The sequence below is a fragment of the Octopus bimaculoides genome, chromosome 28 (genome assembly GCF_046866305.1).
Source record: "Octopus bimaculoides isolate indiv1 chromosome 28, ASM4686630v1, whole genome shotgun sequence".
Classification (NCBI taxonomy): Eukaryota; Metazoa; Mollusca; class Cephalopoda; order Octopoda; family Octopodidae; genus Octopus; species Octopus bimaculoides.
This window is the reverse complement of record NC_142955.1, coordinates 15355466-15375782: the sequence shown is the minus strand read 5'-3', so window position 1 is coordinate 15375782 and position 20317 is coordinate 15355466. Positions and strand designations below refer to the sequence as shown.

General features: G+C 37.7%; 3 protein-coding genes across 4 annotated transcripts in view; 2 read left to right on the top strand and 1 right to left on the bottom strand.

Moving 5' to 3' along the window:
- Window positions 1-799: 799 nt before the first annotated feature.
- Window positions 800-10019, top strand: LOC128247000 (uncharacterized). The gene is made up of 5 exons (XM_089343821.1): window positions 800-937; window positions 1429-2829; window positions 3187-3293; window positions 5537-5674; window positions 6923-10019. The coding sequence occupies exons 2-5, from the start codon at window positions 1856-1858 to the stop codon at window positions 8380-8382; spliced, it is 2679 nt and encodes an 892-aa protein (XP_089199947.1). The 5' UTR covers window positions 800-937; window positions 1429-1855; the 3' UTR covers window positions 8383-10019.
- The window catches only part of LOC149130629 (uncharacterized), a 36570-nt gene continuing 17063 nt past the window's right edge, over window positions 811-20317 (top strand). The window contains exon 1 of the mRNA XM_089344574.1: window positions 811-937. The gene's annotated coding sequence lies outside the window, so the exon portion shown is untranslated. The remainder of the gene's footprint in view (window positions 938-20317) is intronic.
- On the bottom strand, window positions 12643-20029 carry LOC106878358 (uncharacterized). Of its 2 annotated transcripts, none has more exons than XM_089344585.1 (2): window positions 19256-20029; window positions 12643-16656 (listed from the first exon to the last, which is right to left on the bottom strand). In XM_089344585.1, the coding sequence occupies exon 2, from the start codon at window positions 16227-16229 to the stop codon at window positions 15459-15461; it is 771 nt and encodes a 256-aa protein (XP_089200711.1). In that variant the 5' UTR covers window positions 16230-16656; window positions 19256-20029; the 3' UTR covers window positions 12643-15458. The 2 variants fall into 2 exon arrangements, with proteins under 2 accessions (XP_089200711.1, XP_089200712.1); XM_089344586.1 differs by lacking the exon at window positions 19256-20029 and adding an exon at window positions 18732-19243.

Sequence of the window (20317 nt, the reverse complement as noted above, 5' to 3'; positions counted from 1 at the left end):
GTCTGAACGCGGAACCATGAGGTTGGTAAGCAAGCTACTTACCACACATGTGGAAAATTTCATTAAAATATATCTATTTTCAGTGAACACGACCTCGCCGAGTTGCGGGTCTAGAAATTCACCTACTCGACATTATAAACTTCAGAAATGGCAACCAAAAAATAAACAAATGTTTTTTCTTTCGGGGTTGATTTCCGCCATAGAAGTTCCTGTACATAATTACTGTCCCCACCACCATCACCACCAACTTCCACGGGGTTTTTCCGAAGCCAATCGGCACATATTTCGCGGCAGTAATTGCTCCATTCGACCACGGTTGTGTGGCTAAGAGAACACTCGTCTATAATGTGGCTGTGCATGTTTTTGCACCAGTAGTAAATAAGCAACACGAGATTGTAGAGTGGAACGTGGCTCCTTTCAAAGAAGGAACCGTAACGAACAGATTTCTTCTTCTTACAGTGTTTGCAGTACCATTCTTTGCCATCAATTCTGTCACAACGTGTAATAAGTCCGCATGGTACTAGACAATCGTCGCAGGTAAACTGATTCCTAATAAGCCGACGGCGCGCACACCATTCCAACATTCTGTGTCTTGAACTGATGCATAATTCACTAATATTCCAAGATTCCTCTGATATTAATTGACGATCGAGGATTTCGTTTTCAGGAACAATAAGTTGTTGTGCAGCCGGTCTTCCACGAGGCATTTTCGATCTCTCGGAAGAAACTGACATTCAATCACGTGTCAGCATTCTTGGTTTTATTTACTAGAGAGCGATAGGTTTACTTTTGTCACATGACACACCCTACTTCCGTTTCCGCTAGAACCTGCTTGACTCGGGAGAATAAACAATAATGTGTTTCTGTATGTTTTCACGGAGATTTGGTGTGATTGAATATATTTTCCCACTAAATATCGATTTGTATAGCATAACAGGTAAGATATACACACCTATCCATCGATTGATCGTTCGTGCCGGATCTCTTATCTGGCTTGCAGAAATCCTGGAATACTTATACCGTGTATTGAGTATTCGGTTCCGCCCTTCCCGTCTCTGAAGATGTCCAGGTTTTCAGCTTTACCCTTCGTGGGTCCCGGGGGACTGTGGCCTTCCGTGCTGTCAGGGGATGCTTATTATCAGTTTAGCATAGTGAGAAGTAAATTTGGCCATGCTTAGCCTAGAGACAAGTTAATTCGACTTAAATCGTGTCTTCTGAAAACAATTAATGACGTAGGGTGAGGTATGCCTGTATGTATATATATATATATATGTTATGTTACACAATGTGAAGGTGTAGTTGTGGTTTACAAATTTTTAGATTTCGCCCAATGTTATATGATGTCGTTTGTTAATCAATAAAGAAATGTTGGAACATTTCCGTTTTGATCTCTCCTCTATATCTAATACTGTTTCATTATTATTTCAGATTAATGGATGACATTGGCAAAAAACAATTTTTTTTAACATTGGATACATCTGGAATATTTACCATGTTCTAAAGACTAAAAGAAAATGTTTTAGAGAACAAATATAATAACCCAACTGCTATAAATCTAGACTGGAATTACTGTGAACTATTTGTTCTGATTGAAGATTCATAGCACCATTTCTGCATCTCATTATTTGGTGCTTTTGCATTCTAATTAAACTTGAATATATTTGCAAAGGAGTTTGCAGAATTTTAGATATCAATAAAATCACAGTTGATAGCAGTTGAAATATTTCTAAGGAATAAATTATAACAAGAACAAGAAGAAGGAAATTGCATGCTTTGGTGAGAGAAGAAAGATAAGGGAAAAATTTAATACTGTGAGAAACTTCAATGGTTGGGTCTGTTTGTATCCCTCAGAGAAATGTCAAAAGATTTAGGAAAATCACATCATTGCTGTGAAATCTGTGGTAGATCATTCTCTGTAAATACAAACTTGATTAATCACATACGTGTTCATACAGGTGAGAAGCCCTTTCACTGTGAAATCTGTGGTAAATCATTCTCTCAAAACGGTCACTTAACTAAACACAAACATATTCATACAGGAGAGAAACCATATCACTGTGTTACCTGTGGTAAATCATTCTTAGTAAACAATGCCTTAACTACACACATGCGTATTCATACAGGTGAAAAGCCCTTTCACTGTGATACCTGTGGTAAATCATTCTCTCAAAACAGTGCCTTAATTAACCACAGACGTACTCACACAGGAGAGAGACCGTATCACTGTATTACCTGTGGTAAATCATTCTCAGTAAACAATGCCTTAACTACACACATACGTATTCATACAGGAGAGAGACCATATCACTGTGGTATTTGTGGCCAGGCATTCACTCTGAATGCCCACTTAATCCGTCACAAACGTATTCATACAGGTGAGAAACCATATCACTGTGATACCTGTGGTAAATCATTCTCTCTAAACACTTCCTTAACTAAGCATATACGTATCCATACAGGAGAGAAGCCATTCCACTGCGATGTATGTGCTAAATCATTCTCTGGAAGTAGTGACTTAACAACTCACAAACGTATTCACACAGGAGAGAAACCATATCACTGTGATATCTGTGGTAAATCATTCACTGGAGGTAGTGAGTTAACTAAACACAAATTTATACATACAGGAGAAAAACCACATCGTTGTGATATCTGTGGTAAATCATTCTCTCAGACAAATGGATTAACTAGTCACAAACGTACTCATACAGGAGAGAGACCATATCACTGCGATTCCTGTGGTAAATCATTCTCTTGGAGAAATCACTTAACTACACATGCATCTATTTGTCAGAAACATGTTGTGCTGCAGAATGATAAAAGACCTGGGTGAATAAAGGAGAATGCAGATGCCATGAACCATACTTCAAATGTCCTCGGTCAATGTAATAAGCTTTGGAACAGTTTTTGTCTTTCTCTTGCATATTGCTTCTCAGACTTCTTCTGCAGAGGCAGTTGTATCCCATCCATGACTATCCTGTTTTACCTTCTCACATTCTTTATCCTGGATTACATCAGCAAGTAAACTCCAGTTCTGAGAACCAGGTTTCAACTGGATAAAACTTAGCTATTGTTACTAGCAGGTGAAGTGACCATATATAGATCAAACATAAAGAAATATTAATGAACAAATAAAATTCAACAGAATCTATTTTTTTCTTGTTTTACATGTTTTTCTGTTTGTAGCCATTTTAGTAGCCCCTTGCAACAGACAGGGATATGGGATTCTGTCTGCATCCACTTCTGGTCTAAACTGGATACAACTACTATGTCAAAATTGCTTCTAAAATTATGTATCTTATCTAACCTTAAATAAAAATGTCTTTAGAACTGTAAATGTACACAGGACAGACGATGTAATAATATATAAGATCAACTACCAACTTTGTATTTTATATCAGAGGACCCCTACCACAAGTTGCTATCAGGCTGCAAAGAAATAATTAACTTGTTTCAAATTATATTATAATTAAATTGAATATTGGACTTGAATTTAAAAAGATTTGTTTAAATATTCGATATTCATCTACTCTACTATCTATTGTAACTGTAAGTTCATTTTATAATGAATACATTTTCTCATAATTAATGTATCTTTTTATAATTAGTGTATCGTTGATGTCTATCTATACTATTTGCCATAACTGTGAGTACATTTTACAGTAAATGTATATATTTATTTATTTATTTGTAATAATGTTCAACTAATTTTCAGATTTGTAAGAATTAAATCTTCCTTTCTGGACATTAATCTCGAGTTTGTGTGTTCAAAACATTTCGTTTCAGCTATATTATACATGTGCGCCACTATCGGTCCGCGGAAAGGTTGTCCGGCATGAAGCCTGTCCGTGGTATTAAAATGGTTAGAGACCACTGTTTCATACAAATCCTATCCAAGACTGTATCTGTGTAAGGGAGACAACTTCGCACAGCGATATTTGTAATAAAAATTTCCTTTAAGGACAGTATCCCTTTGAGCTCGTTGTACCGGTGAATAGCTTATTTATCTTTGTACCGCTCTACCGGTGGTATGCACCAGGAAGCCACGTATATGGTCAAATAAGATTCAAGACGTCAGGGCGCAATGGGTTAGTCTAGAATATGTGTTTCAGACGTTTCGCTTTAGCTTCACTCCAACAGCTTTGCACTTTAGAGAAGTGTTTTCAACTGTAGTCCTGCGCCGTCTAAAACCTCGTAACTTGATTTGGATAACGGAAACTTTGTTGAAGCCTCTCGTGTCTGGTGCAGCGTTCCGGCTTGCGATTTTTTTTTCTGACGAGAGTTCCGGCTCCCAGCAATGAACTCATCTGCATGAAGCCAATCAGAGCTCACTTTGACCTTGTCAACTTAAACTCTCTACCAAGTAAACTCATGACGAAGAACAGTGTTGTAAGTCGACCGATCACCGCCGAGTTTAGGAGACAAGTAATTAGATAGATTTGCATCTATACCTTTTGTCGGATTTTGTTAGGGGCCCCGTATGGTAAAGATGTGGATAGAGGGTGCTAGCAACCCTCTCCCGTTACTCTTTTACAAAGTAAAGAACAAGCATTAATAAGTGAGAAAAAAGTATGGTCATTCATTAACCACGTGACCTTATTTCATCGCCCATCGATTGTTACGCGCTGATACATTAGTTTGATCGTTGAGCTCACATTTGCTTGTGTGCAAATGAGCTCTTAAGTGGGATCCGGAACTCTCCTGCGAAAGAAATTTGCTTCCCCACTGGCAATTCCTTTTCAACCGATGCCCGCATGGATATTAAAAGACGATGATATATTTATAGATTGGAGAGATTTCAGTGGTATTCAATTCATCGACCGGCCACCAAAATGACGCCAGAATTTGAACTCAGAACATAACGACGGGCGAAATACCTATTTCTTTACTGCCCACAAGGGGCTAAACATAGAGGGGACGAACAAGGACAGACAAAGGGATTAAGTCGATTACATCGACCTCAGTGCTTAACTGGTACTTAATTTATCGACCCCGAAAGGATGAAAGCAAAGTCGACCTCGGCGGAATTTGAACTGAGAACGTAACGGCAGACGAAATACCGCCAAGCATTTCGCTAACGATTCTGCCAGCTCGCCAAATGAAGTATAAAATATATCTTTCAGAACATCACCACCGCCGCTGACAATAAAGGTTCATCTATCAGAGCCTGATATTAGCCACAGTAACCATGGTGATTTACATCGAAATATTATTATTTCACCCCCCCCCCTTATTCTTCGTATTTTTGGTTTTATATACTAGAGAGCGGTGGAGTTACTTCTGTCACATGACACACCGCACTTCCGTTTCCTATACAACGTGCTTGACTCGAAAGAATAATGATGTTTTTACGGAGATTTGGTGTGATTAAATATATTTTCACACTAAATATTGATTTGTATAGCATAACAGGTAAGATATACACACCTATCTATCGATTGATCGTACGTGCCGGATCTCTTATCTGGCTTTCAGAAATCCGGGAATACTTACACCGTGGATTGAGTCTTCTGTTCCGCCCATCCCGTCTCTGAAGGTGTCCAGGTTTTCAGCATTACCCTTCGTGGGTCCCGAGGGACTGTGGTCTTCCGTGCTGTCACCCCCATCTCTTTAGCTTCTCTGGTCATATCTAATTCAGATTGCTTTACTCCAGAGCACACAACACTACGCTTCAGTGAGCCATGTTGAGCAGAATGTTCCTAAGTAGACTAAGTTTCACCAAAGAACAGATCTAATGACACACTCTAAAGACAACACGGGATAATTTCCTATTTTATGTCCGTAAAATCAATTCACAGTTGAAATTGCACAAGTATTCTTGTTGCAGTGGACCTTATGAGAAATGTCTTTCAGAGACAAATCGTGGGCCCAGCAATATGATAGAAGGATGATATTGAACAAAGTGAGATGGCTGTTTTCGAACCAACTGCCTTGACGAATGCTCGCTTTGTTTCTGCACCTATTGTAGTAACCACGTTTTAGTGTCGTTGATGTTTTCATTGTTTTTAAGTCCGTGTTGCATGGTCGGCTCATGTGGCCATTCGGTTCATAGAAAATTTAGCGAAGATGGATTTTCTCCGTTTTGGCGGGGAATTTTCAGATTTATTTTCCCCCACGGTACCCCAGGAATTGACCGCATCATTAAAAAAAAAAAATTTTAGAAAAAGAATTAAGTGGAAATTTTACCAGTGAGTGTGTTAAATTATAAGGCACTAAAAGAGAATGACTACCCAGATACAACGGAATATGCTTCAACACAGGAACTTACATAAAGAATCTTGCAAACCAAATCCAAAAACAAAAAATATATATATATATATATTTATGAGATGTACCCAGTGTAAGTTATAGACACATAAGAGGTGCAGCAACATCAAAGGAAGGCTAACTAGGAAGGTAGTTTTCGCATGTGTCAACTATGTCCTCAAATACGTTACACACATTGCATATATGATGTTACACAATGTGAAGGTGTAGTTGTAGTTTACAAATTTTTAGATTTCACCCAATGTTAAATGATGTCATTTGTTAATCAAAGAAATATTGAAACCTTTCCATTTTGATCTCTCCTCTATGTCTAATACTGTTTCTTTATTATTTCAGATTAACAGAATACATTGGCACAGAATAACTTTTTTAACATTGGATACATCTGGAATATTTACCATGTTTTAAAGACTAAAAGAAAATGTTTTAGAAAACAAGTATAATAACCCAACTGCTATAAATCTAGACTGGAATTACTGTGAAATATTTGCTCTGATTGAAGATTCATAGCACCATTTCTCCATCTCATTATCTGGTGTTTTTGCATTCTAATTAAACTTGAATATAATTGCAAAGGTGTTTCCACGATTTTAGATATCATTAAAATCACAGTTGATAATACTTGAAATATTTTTAAGGAATAAATTATAACAAGAACAAGAAGGTGGTGAGAGACGAAGGATAAGCGACAAAATTTATTACTGTGAGAAACTTCAAGGGTTGGGTCTGTTTGTATCCCTAAGAGAAATGTCAAAAGAATTAGGAAAATCACAACATTGTTGTGAAATCTGTGGTAAATCATTCTCTGCAAACAATCAATTAATGAAACATAAACGTATTCATACAGGGGAGAGACCATATCACTGTGTTACCTGTGGCAAATCATTCTCTCAAAACAGTCAATTAACTACACACAAACGTATTCATACAGGAGAGAGGCCATTTCACTGTGTTACCTGTGGCAAATCATTCTCTCAAAACAGTCAATTAACTACACACAAACGTATTCATACAGGAGAGAAGCCATTTCACTGTATTACCTGTGGTAAATCATTCTCTGTGAACAGTACCTTAACTACACACAAACGTATTCATACAGGAGAGAAACCATTTCACTGTGATACTTGTGGTAAATCATTCTCTGAAAGCACTGGCTTATCTAAGCACAAACTTATTCATACAGGTGACAAACCATTTCACTGTGATATCTGCGGTAAATCATTCTCTGCAAACAGAAACTTAACTAATCACATTCGTGTTCATACAGGTGAGAAGTCATTTCACTGTGTTACCTGTGGTAAATCATTCTATCAAAGCAGTGCCTTAACAAAACACAGACTTATTCACACGGGAGAGAGACCATATGACTGTGATATCTGTGACAAGACATTCACTGAAAATAGTAACTTAAGAAGACACAGACGTATTCACACAGGAGAGACACCATTTCACTGTGATGTCTGTGGTAAATCATTCTCTGTAAACAGTACCTTAACTACACACAAACGTATTCATACAGGAGAAAAGCCATTTCATTGTGATACCTGTGGTAAATCATTCTCTGAAAACAGTGCCTTAACTACACACAAACGAATTCACACACAAGAGAAACCATATCACTGTGATATCTGTGGTAAATCATTCTCTGAAAATAGTCACTTAAGCAGTCACAAATATATTCATACAGGAGAGAGACCGTATCACTGTGTTACGTGTGGTAAATCATTCTCTGTAAGCAGTCACTTAACTAAACACAAACGTATTCATACAGGAGAGAGGCCATATCACTGTGTTTTCTGTGGTCAGTCTTTCTCTCAAAGCTGTCAATTAACTAATCACAAACGTATTCATACTGGAGAGAGGCCATTTCACTGTGATATCTGTGGTAAATCGTTCTCTGTAAACAGTACCTTAACTACACACAAACAAATTCATACAGGTGAGAAGCCCTTTCACTGTGTTACCTGTGGTAAATCATTCTCTCTAAATAGTACCTTAACTACACACAAACGAATTCATACAGGTGAGAAGCCATTTCACTGTGACACCTGTGGTAAATCATTCTCTCACAGAAGTACCTTAAATGCACATGCATCTATCCATTTGAAAGAGTGATTGTATCCTTGACCCCTTGACAGTAACCATACTTATCATGTTTACCCTTTCTGATATTTTTTTTACTGCCAGATGCCCTTTCTTATGTCAACAAAATCAGCCAATTTAGTAGATTCTTCCATGACATTCACAGAGTTTAGTTGGAGAAGAGTTGCTCCATTCTGAAAATAACTTGTAAACATCAATTTATTTATAGTAAAAAAAAAAAGGTATCTGAATGTGATAACTAGCTGCTATCACTACATTTTATTTATCCAGTGTTACAATGTTGTATTTCGAGTATAAACATGCTCTCTCACACACACACACACATATATATATATAACATACTTCAACGATATAGGAAAGATACTCTTGTTATATTCAGGGCTGTGGGTAAATAAGATGGTAAGCTGGCAGAATTGTGAGGATGTCTGGTAAAATGCTTATCAGCATTTCATCCATGTTTATAAAGTTATGGAAAGAAACAAAGGAAGGGACCAAGTTGAAGATTGTGTTTTGGAGCTGAGAAGAGAAGGAAAGACAGGGGAAATGTTCCTCACACTCCCAAGAAAAAGCATAAATTTGTGGATAAACCATTTCTCGCATTTGTGGAGAGCTTTGTGAAAAAAATCAACCTAGGAGCCTTATGAATGAGGAGAAAGTGGCTATTCTCTCTGTAGAAGTCAAATTTTGTCATAAACATGTTGTGCTGCACAATAATAAAAGACCTGGATGAACGTAGAAGAATGCAGATGCCATGAACCGTACTGCAAATGTCCTCGGTCAATGTAATAAGCTTTGCAATGACATCTTTACCAAATTTGTTGAGACTGGAGACATTTTGGTGCAGAAGATGGCTGGGAATCATAATCCAAAGACTTCAGTAGATCATCCTGATCTTCTTCTAAATCTAAATTGGTGATTCAATACTGTTGCTCTTTAAATATTCACAGAGATTTTTCTCTGGTGGATATCTATACCACTGATATTGTTTGGAAGACCTTAGAAATTCTGTGATGGTGATGGTGTTCAAAATACATGAAACCAATTCCAAGACAGACATTCATCTCAGTGGAATCCCCTCATTTCACCTGGACTGTCACTCATTAGTGTGTGTATTAATTGTACTCCCCTGCTTGTTACATTAATCCCCCCCTTCTCCCCCCAGTCAATCAAACTACTCCTCATCACACACTACAATCCCTTTCCCTCCCCCACCTCCCCAACACCACTTTGTTATCTCTCTCTCTCTCTCTCTCTCTCTTCTAGTCTCCCCCTACCAACTGTATCATTGCTTTCTTTCTGCTCCTCAATAGACACAGGTTCACTACTCACTGCATCCCCCTTCCTTTTCCTCTCCCTCTCCTTTTACACTCACAAACCCCCCTCTCTCTCAGTGGAACAGTCTTTGTCTTTCTCTTGCATATTACTTCTCAGACTTCTTCTGCAGAGGCAGTTGTATCCCATCCATGACTATCCTGTTTTACATTCTGACGTCATATATCCAGGATTATGTCAGCAAGTAAATTCCAGTTCTGAGAACCAGAAGGTTTACATTGGATGGAATTTAGCTGTTGTTACTAGCAGGTGAAGTGACCATATATAGATCAAACATAAAGAAATATTGATGAACAAATAAAATTCAACTGAATCTATGCTTTTCTTGTTTTACATGTTTGTCTTTTTGTAGCCATTTTAGTAGCCCCTTGCAACAGACAGGAATATGGGATTCTGTCTGTATCCACTTCTGTTCCAAACTGGATACAACTACTATGTGAAAATTGCTTCTAAACATATGTATCTCATATAACCATCAATAAAAATGTCTTACAGAAGCATAAATGGACACAGGACAGTTGATGTAATCTTGTATGTATAAATCACTGTATGTGTATGCATAATGATTAATGCATGCATTTTCCACAATTCTTAATCAATTTTCTCCAAACTTTACTTACACATTAGGTATGTCCGAAGGATGGTCATCCACATTTTGCCCAGAACTCTCGCATAAATGGACAAAGTCTTTTGTATGTAGGGTCTTCCATACTTTTTTAAATCCATGTCATCGTATATTGGCATTAGAGAAAATTTCGGACTGTGATTAAATTGACCAAGAACACTACATGACGAATATCCAATACCAAACAATCTTAATCTCCGTACTTAAGCTGCATTTAATTTCAGCAAGCTTACCTTTACCTATTCTGAGTTACCTGAAAGGTGAGGTTCCATTTCCTCTCTTCTATTTGTTAACCATCATCGTTTAACGTCCGCTTTACATGCTAGCATGGGTTGGACGATTTGACTGAGGACTGGTGAAACCGGATGGCTGCACCAGGCTCCAATCTGATTTGGCAGAGTTTCTACAGCTGGATGCCCTTCCTAACGCCAACCACTCTAAGAGTGTAGTGGGTGCTTTTACATGTCACCCGAAATGGTGTATTTTATATGCCACCCACACAAGAGCCAGTCCAGGGGCACTGGCAACGATCTCGCTCGTTTGTTTATCTACCAATGCATTTGTTTCACTTTTTATATTTCGTCTGTTGTCCATTTTGATATTTCAACTGTTGTCTGTTGTTTCTAACACATACAGGTTCTAGCCTTCTTCAAACAAGGGACAAAGGGCACTTAAAGCCATTGTTTTTAAAATTAAAAAAAAAACAGGCGCAGGAGTGGCTGTGTGGTAAATAGCTTGCTTACCAACCACATGGTTCTGGGTTCAGTCCCACTGTGTGGCACCTTGGGCAAGTGTCTACTACTATAGCCGCGGGCCGACCAAAGCCTTGTGAGTGGATTGGTAGACGGAAACTGAAAGAAGCCCGTCGTATATATGTGTATATGTTTGTGTGTCTGTGTTTGTCCCCCCAACATCGCTTGACAACTGATGCTGGTGTGTTTACGTCCCCGTCACCTAGCGGTTCGGCAAAAGAGACACGATAGAATAAGTACTAGGCTTACAAAGAATAAGTCCTGGGGTCGATTTGTTCGACTAAAGGCGGTGCTCCAGTATGGCCGCAGTCAAATGACTGAAACAAGTAAAAGAGGCATAGGAGTGGCTGTGTGGTAAATAGCTTGCTTACTAATCCCATTGGTTCCCGGTTCACTCCCGCCTTAATTTTTATCTACTTTTTTTTTAAGCATGTAAACTGAACAACTGATGATATTGAGTTTTGTATTAATAAATCACCTTTGATTTTTTTTTTTTTTTTTGCTGAAATTCCAGATTAACAAGGATTAACTCTGGGTTCCACCCCTCCCCCTCCAAATGGTTCATGAATTTCATCGTAGATAGGCAAATTCCTAAAGATACTATTCATGCATTCACATCAAACAAGGCACAGCGCCAGACTTTTGATCATTTTCACACAATATAGTTCTATATTTAAGAGATGAGGAATTATGTATATTACTTACATTTGACGGATATTTGTCCTCATCTTGTTTGTTGCTAACACAACGTTTCATCTAATATACCCACCATCAGGTGTCTTGGGGAAATTTCGAATCTGGGTTCTCATTCCTAAGGTATTTTTCGATACTATTATTATTATTATCATCATCATTATTATTATTCAGGTCACTGCCTGGAATTGAACTTAGAATCTTGGGGTTAGTAGCCTGCGCTCTTAACCACTATGCCCATTTGAAATTTCCCCAAGACACCTGATGAAGGCTGGAGCGTATATCGGCTGAAACGTGTTAACAACAAACAAGATGAGGACAAATATCCGTCAAATGTAAATAATGTGAAAATTAGTTGTCAACCAGACAGAAAATATCATCTGGAAAGAGTTTTGTAATCATATTGATACTTATCGAAAGGAATCTGATTCATAATTTAAATAAGGAAATTTGTGAACTTTGAATGTACAAGAGTATAAACAAGCGTAAAATATTGTAAATAAAGTACATCTATAAATATAATTTTTTTCTTAATACTGTTCATGTAGTGGTCCACATAACCATTCATGATACATAGGCTGGGAGTAAATCATTATTAGATGTTACATAACTGCAGACATGTCATATAGCTGCCATACAATACTGTATCACCGACAATAATGTGATTTCTCTGAGACATCACCCAGTAATCTATCAAATCCATTTCCACAATTTCTAAATACGTATTCCTGTTATGACTTACCTCCCTTATTTTACGCCTCCATTGTAGATGGCTAGAATCACTACTGTAAAATGGTGAATATAGTGAGAGGCTTTAGTCCCCCTCTATCACCTTTCAACAGAAATATATATGAAGAGACATTAGAACAATTTTACAACATAATAAAAAGGGTTTTATTTACGACCAGCAGAGATACCCGGCGTTGCCCGTGTTACATGCAATTGAAGGATGAGACATATATATACATGCACACAGATATCTATACATATATACACTCACACAAACACACACATTAGTCATTTGTTTTTTTATCCAAAACTACGTAAAAAGTACTGAATGGATCTTTATGAAATTTGGAAATTATATTCTATGCATAACGGCCATAACTCCCATGAAAATTCATATATTTTTGATGTTGATGAAATTTTAACCATACAGATTACACACAAATAAAGTAATATTTCTAAAATTTCTTCTTAGAAGTTACAAAGACCCCTTCATGGGGACTTCACACCCACAATTTAGTCATTTTCCCTAAGCAAAGACGAATACAGTTGTACTATTGGAACCTATAGGGTCACCCGAACATAACAGATGGGCATTATTTGTAATTCAATGGTACAACAGTGTAAGACTATCCTTTCAGATATACTTACATTGTGATTTCTGCAATGTGGTGCATAGATTGTCAAGTAAATGAGACGCATCTTTGCCTCCACTGATTCACTTGCAAAGTGTTGAGTAAAATTATTTCGCTGCAGACCTCCTTTGAGTCTTTTTTATTATCACTGGGTCACACATAGTCTCCAAAACACAACTGGAACCCTAAGTAAGGCCTGTGTAAAATTTGAATGAAATTGGTTGCGTAATTCTCGAGTTTTAGGGATTCTCACACACACACACACACACTCTCATTTTTATATATATCGATGATGCTTGGTTTCACATTTCCTGTCGTTCAGCTTAGCAGCCGCTGATTAAGTTCTAGCTTGGTAATGGAAGGTTAAGAGCTTCCTTGATGCCTGCCAGAGAAGCAAGTAGCTATCACCATCGAAGGCATCGAGGTGAAGTGGTGCTTTGTTGAGGAGCGAGGAGCTGTCACATAGAAGGTTTGTGGCTCAACTGCCTAACAAAGTGAAACTATCTTTTAAGTACCAGTTTTACTACGCATGCGCACCCGAGGGGCTTCCGGTGGTGAAGTCCCCTGCGCATGCGCAGAATAGTACTTCCTCAATGGCGGCTATAATTTCACGCCACTACACTACTTAAGGTAACAGAACACTGGCCCTGAAATACGTGGGTCACCCAGTCTTATCCACAAACATTAACATTCACCTTAACACGAGGTAATTACTACATATAATTAGATTTAGTTCAACTAATTAGAAACACAATAGGCAATTTCGTTGATAATTTTTCCTTCCCCTGAAAGACATCGGTGGCACATATTAAAAGTCCCCAACATCATCATCACCATCATCATCGTTTAACGTCTGCTTTACATGCTAGCATGGGTTGGACGATTTGACTGAGGACTGGTGAAACCGGATGGCAACACCAGCCTCCAATCTGATTTAGCAGAGTTTCTACAGCTGGATGCCCTTCCTAACGCCAACCAGTCAGAGTGTAGCAATATATATATATATAATATATATTAAAGAGAAACCCTTTCAATTATATCACGGTGCATCTTCACTTGTTTCTAACCTGTGGTAAATGCCGAACACATCATCCAGATAAATAAATGGTTCTTAACCAAGGTCCATGTTTGATTTTGTTGTTGAAGTTTATGTTCAAATAAACTGCTTAAACTTCTACAATACACAAACCATTTTTTAAAATAACAATCACTAATAATATTTAATAATGAAAACATTACAAGGATTTTTTAATCATTGAATGGCTGTGAGGGTCCATACGAGTAAAAGAGGAATCAATTGGGCTCCATAGGCAGAAAAAAACAAAAGAAAAAGAAAAGCTAAAGATTATAATATCAACAAGGGAGTCTTGACATGCTCACTGAACCTGCTAAAATAGCAGCCAATTAACCCCTACCATCACATTATATTGAAAGAAGAATTTTGATTGTATGATTGTTAATTAAACTCACTGATCCCGTAAGTAATTAGCTTAGCTCTGCTAATTAAAAAAACACCCCCAGTTGGCAGTGGTGTTAATAATTTGAAGATTTATCCTTCGTTTGAATGACGTCAGTGACATATGTTAAAAAGATCCCAGCACCATTTAATAAATTCAGAAACACCTTCCATTCGGCAGATTTTATTCGGTTTATACGCAGAGGATGAGTGACCACCTTTCCACACTTCTATTGACATATTTCTACGTCGAGTTATCCCCAAAAACATTCACTAAAACTTGCCAGAACACGGCATTTCATACGTGAAAATAATTTCTCATTGATTTTTATTCAAAGATATATATCATGTTAGGCACTTTTGATATATTCCCCCAATGTCTTTCCGATGAAGGGAAAATTACCAATCAGATATGTTTCTAATTAGCTGAAGTAAATCTAATTACGTTATATGTAGTAATTATCTCATGTTAAGGTGAACATTGTTAATGTTTATGAATAAGGCAGGGCGACTTGCATATTTCGGGGTTGGTGTTCCATTAATTTCATTATAAAATATTGATCACAGCATTACATCATTAATTGGTTGTCCCCTATTTTATAGGACAGGGGCTTTTAATCAACAACAAATCAATCAATGAACTTCCTCACCCTTCTGGACTAATCGAAAGCACAAATTATTCGCATCGCTATTGTTACACATATTGTTGCACATTTCTACGAATTGATTCCAGGGGTGGATCCTGGTCACCAACAAGTATTCTAATGGTAAGCAGAAAATGTCTAGGCCTCTACGTAGCATAAGTTCCACATATGTAAACAGCGGAGTGTGATAGCTAAGACAAGAGACTGAACCATGATTGTTTATCTTTACAAACGTGTCAGCTTATAAATAATTCCTGGAGAATTAGTATGAATTGCTTGTAACACAAATGTTTTTGATGGTCTCTCTCCTGAGTGGATGCGTCTGTGTTCTCTAAAGACAAAACTGTCAGAGAATGCTTTGCCACAGATATCACAGGTATATGGCTTCTCTCTTGTATGAATACATTTGTGTGTCGTTAAGGTAATTTTTCGAGAGAATGACTTATCACAGACAACACAGTGAAATGGCTTCACTCCAGTGTGAATACGTTTGTGATTAGTTAAGCCACTGCTTGAAGAGAATGATTTGCCACAGGTAACACAAGGAAATGGCTTCTCTCCTGTATGAATACGTTTGTGTCTTCTTAAGTTACGATTTTCAGTGAATGTCTTGTCACAGATATCACAGTGATGTGGTTTCTCTCCGGTATGAGTACGTTTGTGCTGAGTTAAGCCACTGTTTATAGAGAATGATTTACCACAGGTAACACAGTGATATGGTCTTTCTCCTGTATGAATACGTTTGTGTGTAGTTAAGGTACTGCTTGTAGAGAATGATTTGCCACAGGTAATACAGTGATATGGTCTTTCTCCTGTATGAGTACGTTTGTGTATAGTTAAGGCACTGTTTACAGAGAATGATTTACCACAGATTTCACAGTGAAATGGCTTTTCTCCTGTATGAAAACGCTTGTGTGTAGTTAAGGCACTGTTTGCAGAGAATGATTTACCACAGATTTCACAACAATGTTGTGATTTTCCTAAATCTTTTGACATTTCTCTGAGGGATACAAACAGACCCAACCATTGAAGTTTCTCACAGTATTAAATTTTCCCCTTATCCTTCTTCTCTCACCAAAGCATATAATTTCCTTCTTCTTGTTCTTGTTATAATTTATTCCTTAGAAATATTTCAACTGCTATCAACTGTGATTTTATTGATAACTAAAATTCTGCAAACTCCTTTGCAAATATATTCAAGTTTAATTAGAATTCAAAAGCATCAGATAACGAGAGGGAGAAATGGTGTTATGAATCTTCGCTCAGAGCAAATATTTCACAGTAATTCAAGCCTAGATTTATAGCAGTTGGGTTATTATATTTGTTCTCTAAAACATTTTCTTTTAGTCTTTAGAACATTGGTAAATATTCCAGATGTATCCAATGTTAAAAAAGTTATTTTGTGCCAAAGTCATCCATTAATCTGAAATAATAAAGAAACTGTATTAGATATAGAGGAGAGATCAAAACGGAAATGTTCCAACATTTCTTTATTGATTAACAAATGACATTATATAGGTGCAGGAGTGACTGTGTCGTAAGTAGCTTGCTTACCAACCACATGGTTCTGGGTTCAGTCCCACTTCGTGGCACCTTGGGCAAGTGTTTTCTACTATAACCTCGGGCCGACCAAATCCTTGTGAGTGGATTTGGTAGACGGAAACTGAAAGAAGCCCGTCGTATATGTGTATATATATATATATATATATATATATATATATATATATGTATATGTATATATATATATATATATATATATATATATATATATATATATATATTTATGTGTGTGTATGTTTGTGTGTCTGTGTTTGTCCCCCCCAGCTTCGCTTGACAACCGATGGTGGTGTGTTTACGTCCCCGTAACTTAGCGGTTCGGCAAAAAGAGACCGGTAGAATAAGTACTAGGCTTACAGGGAATAAGTCCTGGGGTCGATTTGCTCGACTAAAGGCGGTGCCCCAGCATGGCCGCAGTCAAATGACTGAAACAAGTAAAAGAGTATATGTATATATATATATATATATAGAGACATTACTTGCTGGTGGTTGTAAAATCTGTGGTAAATCACATACATTAGAAGTACTGACTACATTAAACACATTTGTGTTCATGCAGGTGAGAAACCATATCACTGTGTTGGGCCTCATGGAGGCAACATGGCCGATGTTGGTGTCACATATCTGGTACTTGTGCCGGTGGGATGTAAAAAGCATCTGTCGAGCACTGGGCTTCATAGAGGCAATGTGTCCGATACCATTGCCGTGTGGGTGGCACATAAAAAGTACCTTTGGAGTGCTGGGCCTCACATAAGCAATGGTGGTTCAACTGGCGCTTAAGAGGCACCTTTGGAGTATTGGTCCACACGGAAGGAATGACATATGACAAAGATCTTTAGCAATATGATGTGCTTGAGAAGAAGATCCATGAAGCCAAGTGAAATCAAAGTCATGGCAGATATTGGTGGCACATAGAGTGGTTAGCATTAGATAGGGCATCCAACTGTAGAAACCATGCCAAATGAGACTGGAACCTGGTGCAGCCCCTCAACTTACCAGCCTTCAATATACATATTGCAGTTCAGAAGAGTGGACAACAAAATATTTCTCTCATAAGAAATACTGCCATTGCTCTTTTCCACCGGATCAGTAAAGACTGAGCACATTTATGACCAAAGACAACCCATCCATGACGATCCTGTTTTTTTTTTATCTGACATTATATATCGAGGATTACATCAGTAAATACAGTTTTCAGGAAGAGAAGGTTTAAATTGAATAGAATTTAGCTGTTGTTACTAGCACGTGAAATGACCATATATTGATCAAACAGAAAGAAATATCAGTAAAGTGAAAATATTGATGAACGAACGAAATTCAACTCTATGTCCAAAATACAAAAGCATAACACTTGTGAGAGTGAGAAACGACGAAGGTGGTCATGGAATATGCTAGACACAACAGCCAAATCTCCATTTAATCACCCACCTTTACGTCTGAATATATTTCCTTTTTTTTTTTTTACCGAAAAGGCTTCTCCTATACTTTTTACGTGCGTAGTGCCCACAAAATTGACCAAAACTGGTTTGGAGAGGGGAACACTGGGGGAAGAGAACGTTTTCAAAAGAAGAAAAAAAAAATCATTCCTCGAAAATAATTTTTCTTTTAAATTTTGCGATTATTTCCAAGGGCACCGTGAAAAAGAAAATCTAAAAAATTCCCCTCCAAAACGGAGAAATTCCAGCTTAAGTCGGCCAACCGTCGCAGACAACTGCCATATTTTTTTATGGTTTCTTCACATCCTGCTGGAATAGATCTCTCCCCGATATATTTACGTGCCATACAGTTAAAGAGAAGAATTCTCACATGTGCCGACCAATATAAGGTGGACAATATAAATAGAGGAGACATGAACGACGGTAAAACATGTGGTTACTGTAAAACAAGCAAAACCAAAGCGAGCATTCGTCAAGGCAGTTGGTTCGAAAACAGCCAACTCACTTTCTTCAATATCCTTGCTTTACTCCAGAGCACACAACACTACGCTACAGTGAGCCATGTTGAGCAGAATGTTCCTAAGTAGACTAAGTTTCACCAAAGAACAAGTGGAATGACACTCTAAAGACAACACAAGTAATTTCCTATTTTACAATCCGTAAAATTAATTCACAGTTGAAATTGCACCAATGAACTTCACAAGTATTCTTGATGCAGTGGACCTTATGAGAAATGTCTTTGGGAGACAAATCGTGGGCCCAGCAATATGATAGGATTTTTGGCGTGTACAAAAGGAAGTCTTGCCGCAATCAGAATTAGATATGACCATAGAAGATGAGGGTGACAGCACGGAAGACCACAGTCCCTCGGGACCCACGAAGGGTAAAGCTGAACACCTGGTCATCTTCAGAGACAGGAAGGGCGGAACCGAATACTCAATCCACGGTATAAGTATTCCCGGATTTCTGGAAGCCAGATAAGAGATCCGGCACGTACGATCGATCAATAGATAGGTGTGTATATCTTACCTGTTATGCTATAGAAATCGATATTTAGTGGGAAAATATATCATCTTCCAGCGTCGGGCACGTTGTAGCGGAAGTAAGTTGTGTCATGTGACAAAAGTAAAGCGACCGCTCTCTAGTAAATAAAACCAAGAATGTTAAGAAAAGTGGAGGTAAAAAAGAAGTACTATTCCGATGCAAATCACCATGGTTACTGTGGTTAATATCTGGCTACGATAAACGAATCTTTATTATTGTCAGCAGCGACCTTGGTGGTGATGTTCTTCAAGTTCATATTTTCGGTTAATGTTTACTTTAACTTCCGGTCACCAAAACAACGAAAAAAAACAACAAACGAGTATAATAAAAAATGTGTAGGAAACTAATATGAAAACAAAATTTTGGGCAAACGAACGGTGGTGGGGGGTGGGGGGTGGACTTCCGGAAATTTCTCACGATTTTCCCCTCGTAATTTTCAGGAAAATTGATATATTCTTTTAAGTCAAATCGACGCCAGGACCTTTATTCTTTGTAAGCCTAATGCTTATTTTGTCTGAGTGTTTTGTCGAACCGCTATATTACGGAGACGTAAACGAGCGATGGTGGTGGGGGACAAACACAGACGCACTCACAGATATATAGATACGACGGGCTTCTTTCAGTTTCCATCTACCAAAACCACCCACAAGGCTTTGGTCGGCCCAAAACACACTTGCCCATGGTGCCATGCAGTGGGACTGAGCCCTGAACCTTGTGGCGGAGAAGCAAGCTTCTTATCACACAGCCAATCATGCGCCTATATATATGTATATATATATATAAATGTGGACGTATGAGTGTATATATATGTGTGTGTGTATATATATATATATATATATATATATATATATATGTATATACAAGTCCACATATGTATGTATATGTATATACATATATATATATGTGTGTGTGTGTTTGTGTATCAGTATGCATGTATGTGTGTTTGTGTATATGTATTTATGTATGCATGTACGTTCTCACACATTTATAGGTATGTGTTGTCCAACCCACTATCCGGCAGCGTCCAATTCTCTAACGGTTTTTTTC

Coding starts and splice junctions, on each gene's coding strand:
- LOC106878358 (XM_089344585.1), bottom strand. CDS start 16,229: ATGTCAAAAGATTTAGGAAAATCACAACATTGTTGTGAAATCTGTGGT.
- LOC128247000 (XM_089343821.1), top strand. CDS start 1,856: ATGTCAAAAGATTTAGGAAAATCACATCATTGCTGTGAAATCTGTGGT. Junction 2,830..3,186: donor CAGAATGATAAAAGACCTGG/GTGAATAAAGGA, acceptor TTCTGTTTGTAG/CCATTTTAGTAGCCCCTTGC. Junction 3,294..5,536: donor AAAATTGCTTCTAAAATTAT/GTATCTTATCTA, acceptor CCGTCTCTGAAG/GTGTCCAGGTTTTCAGCATT.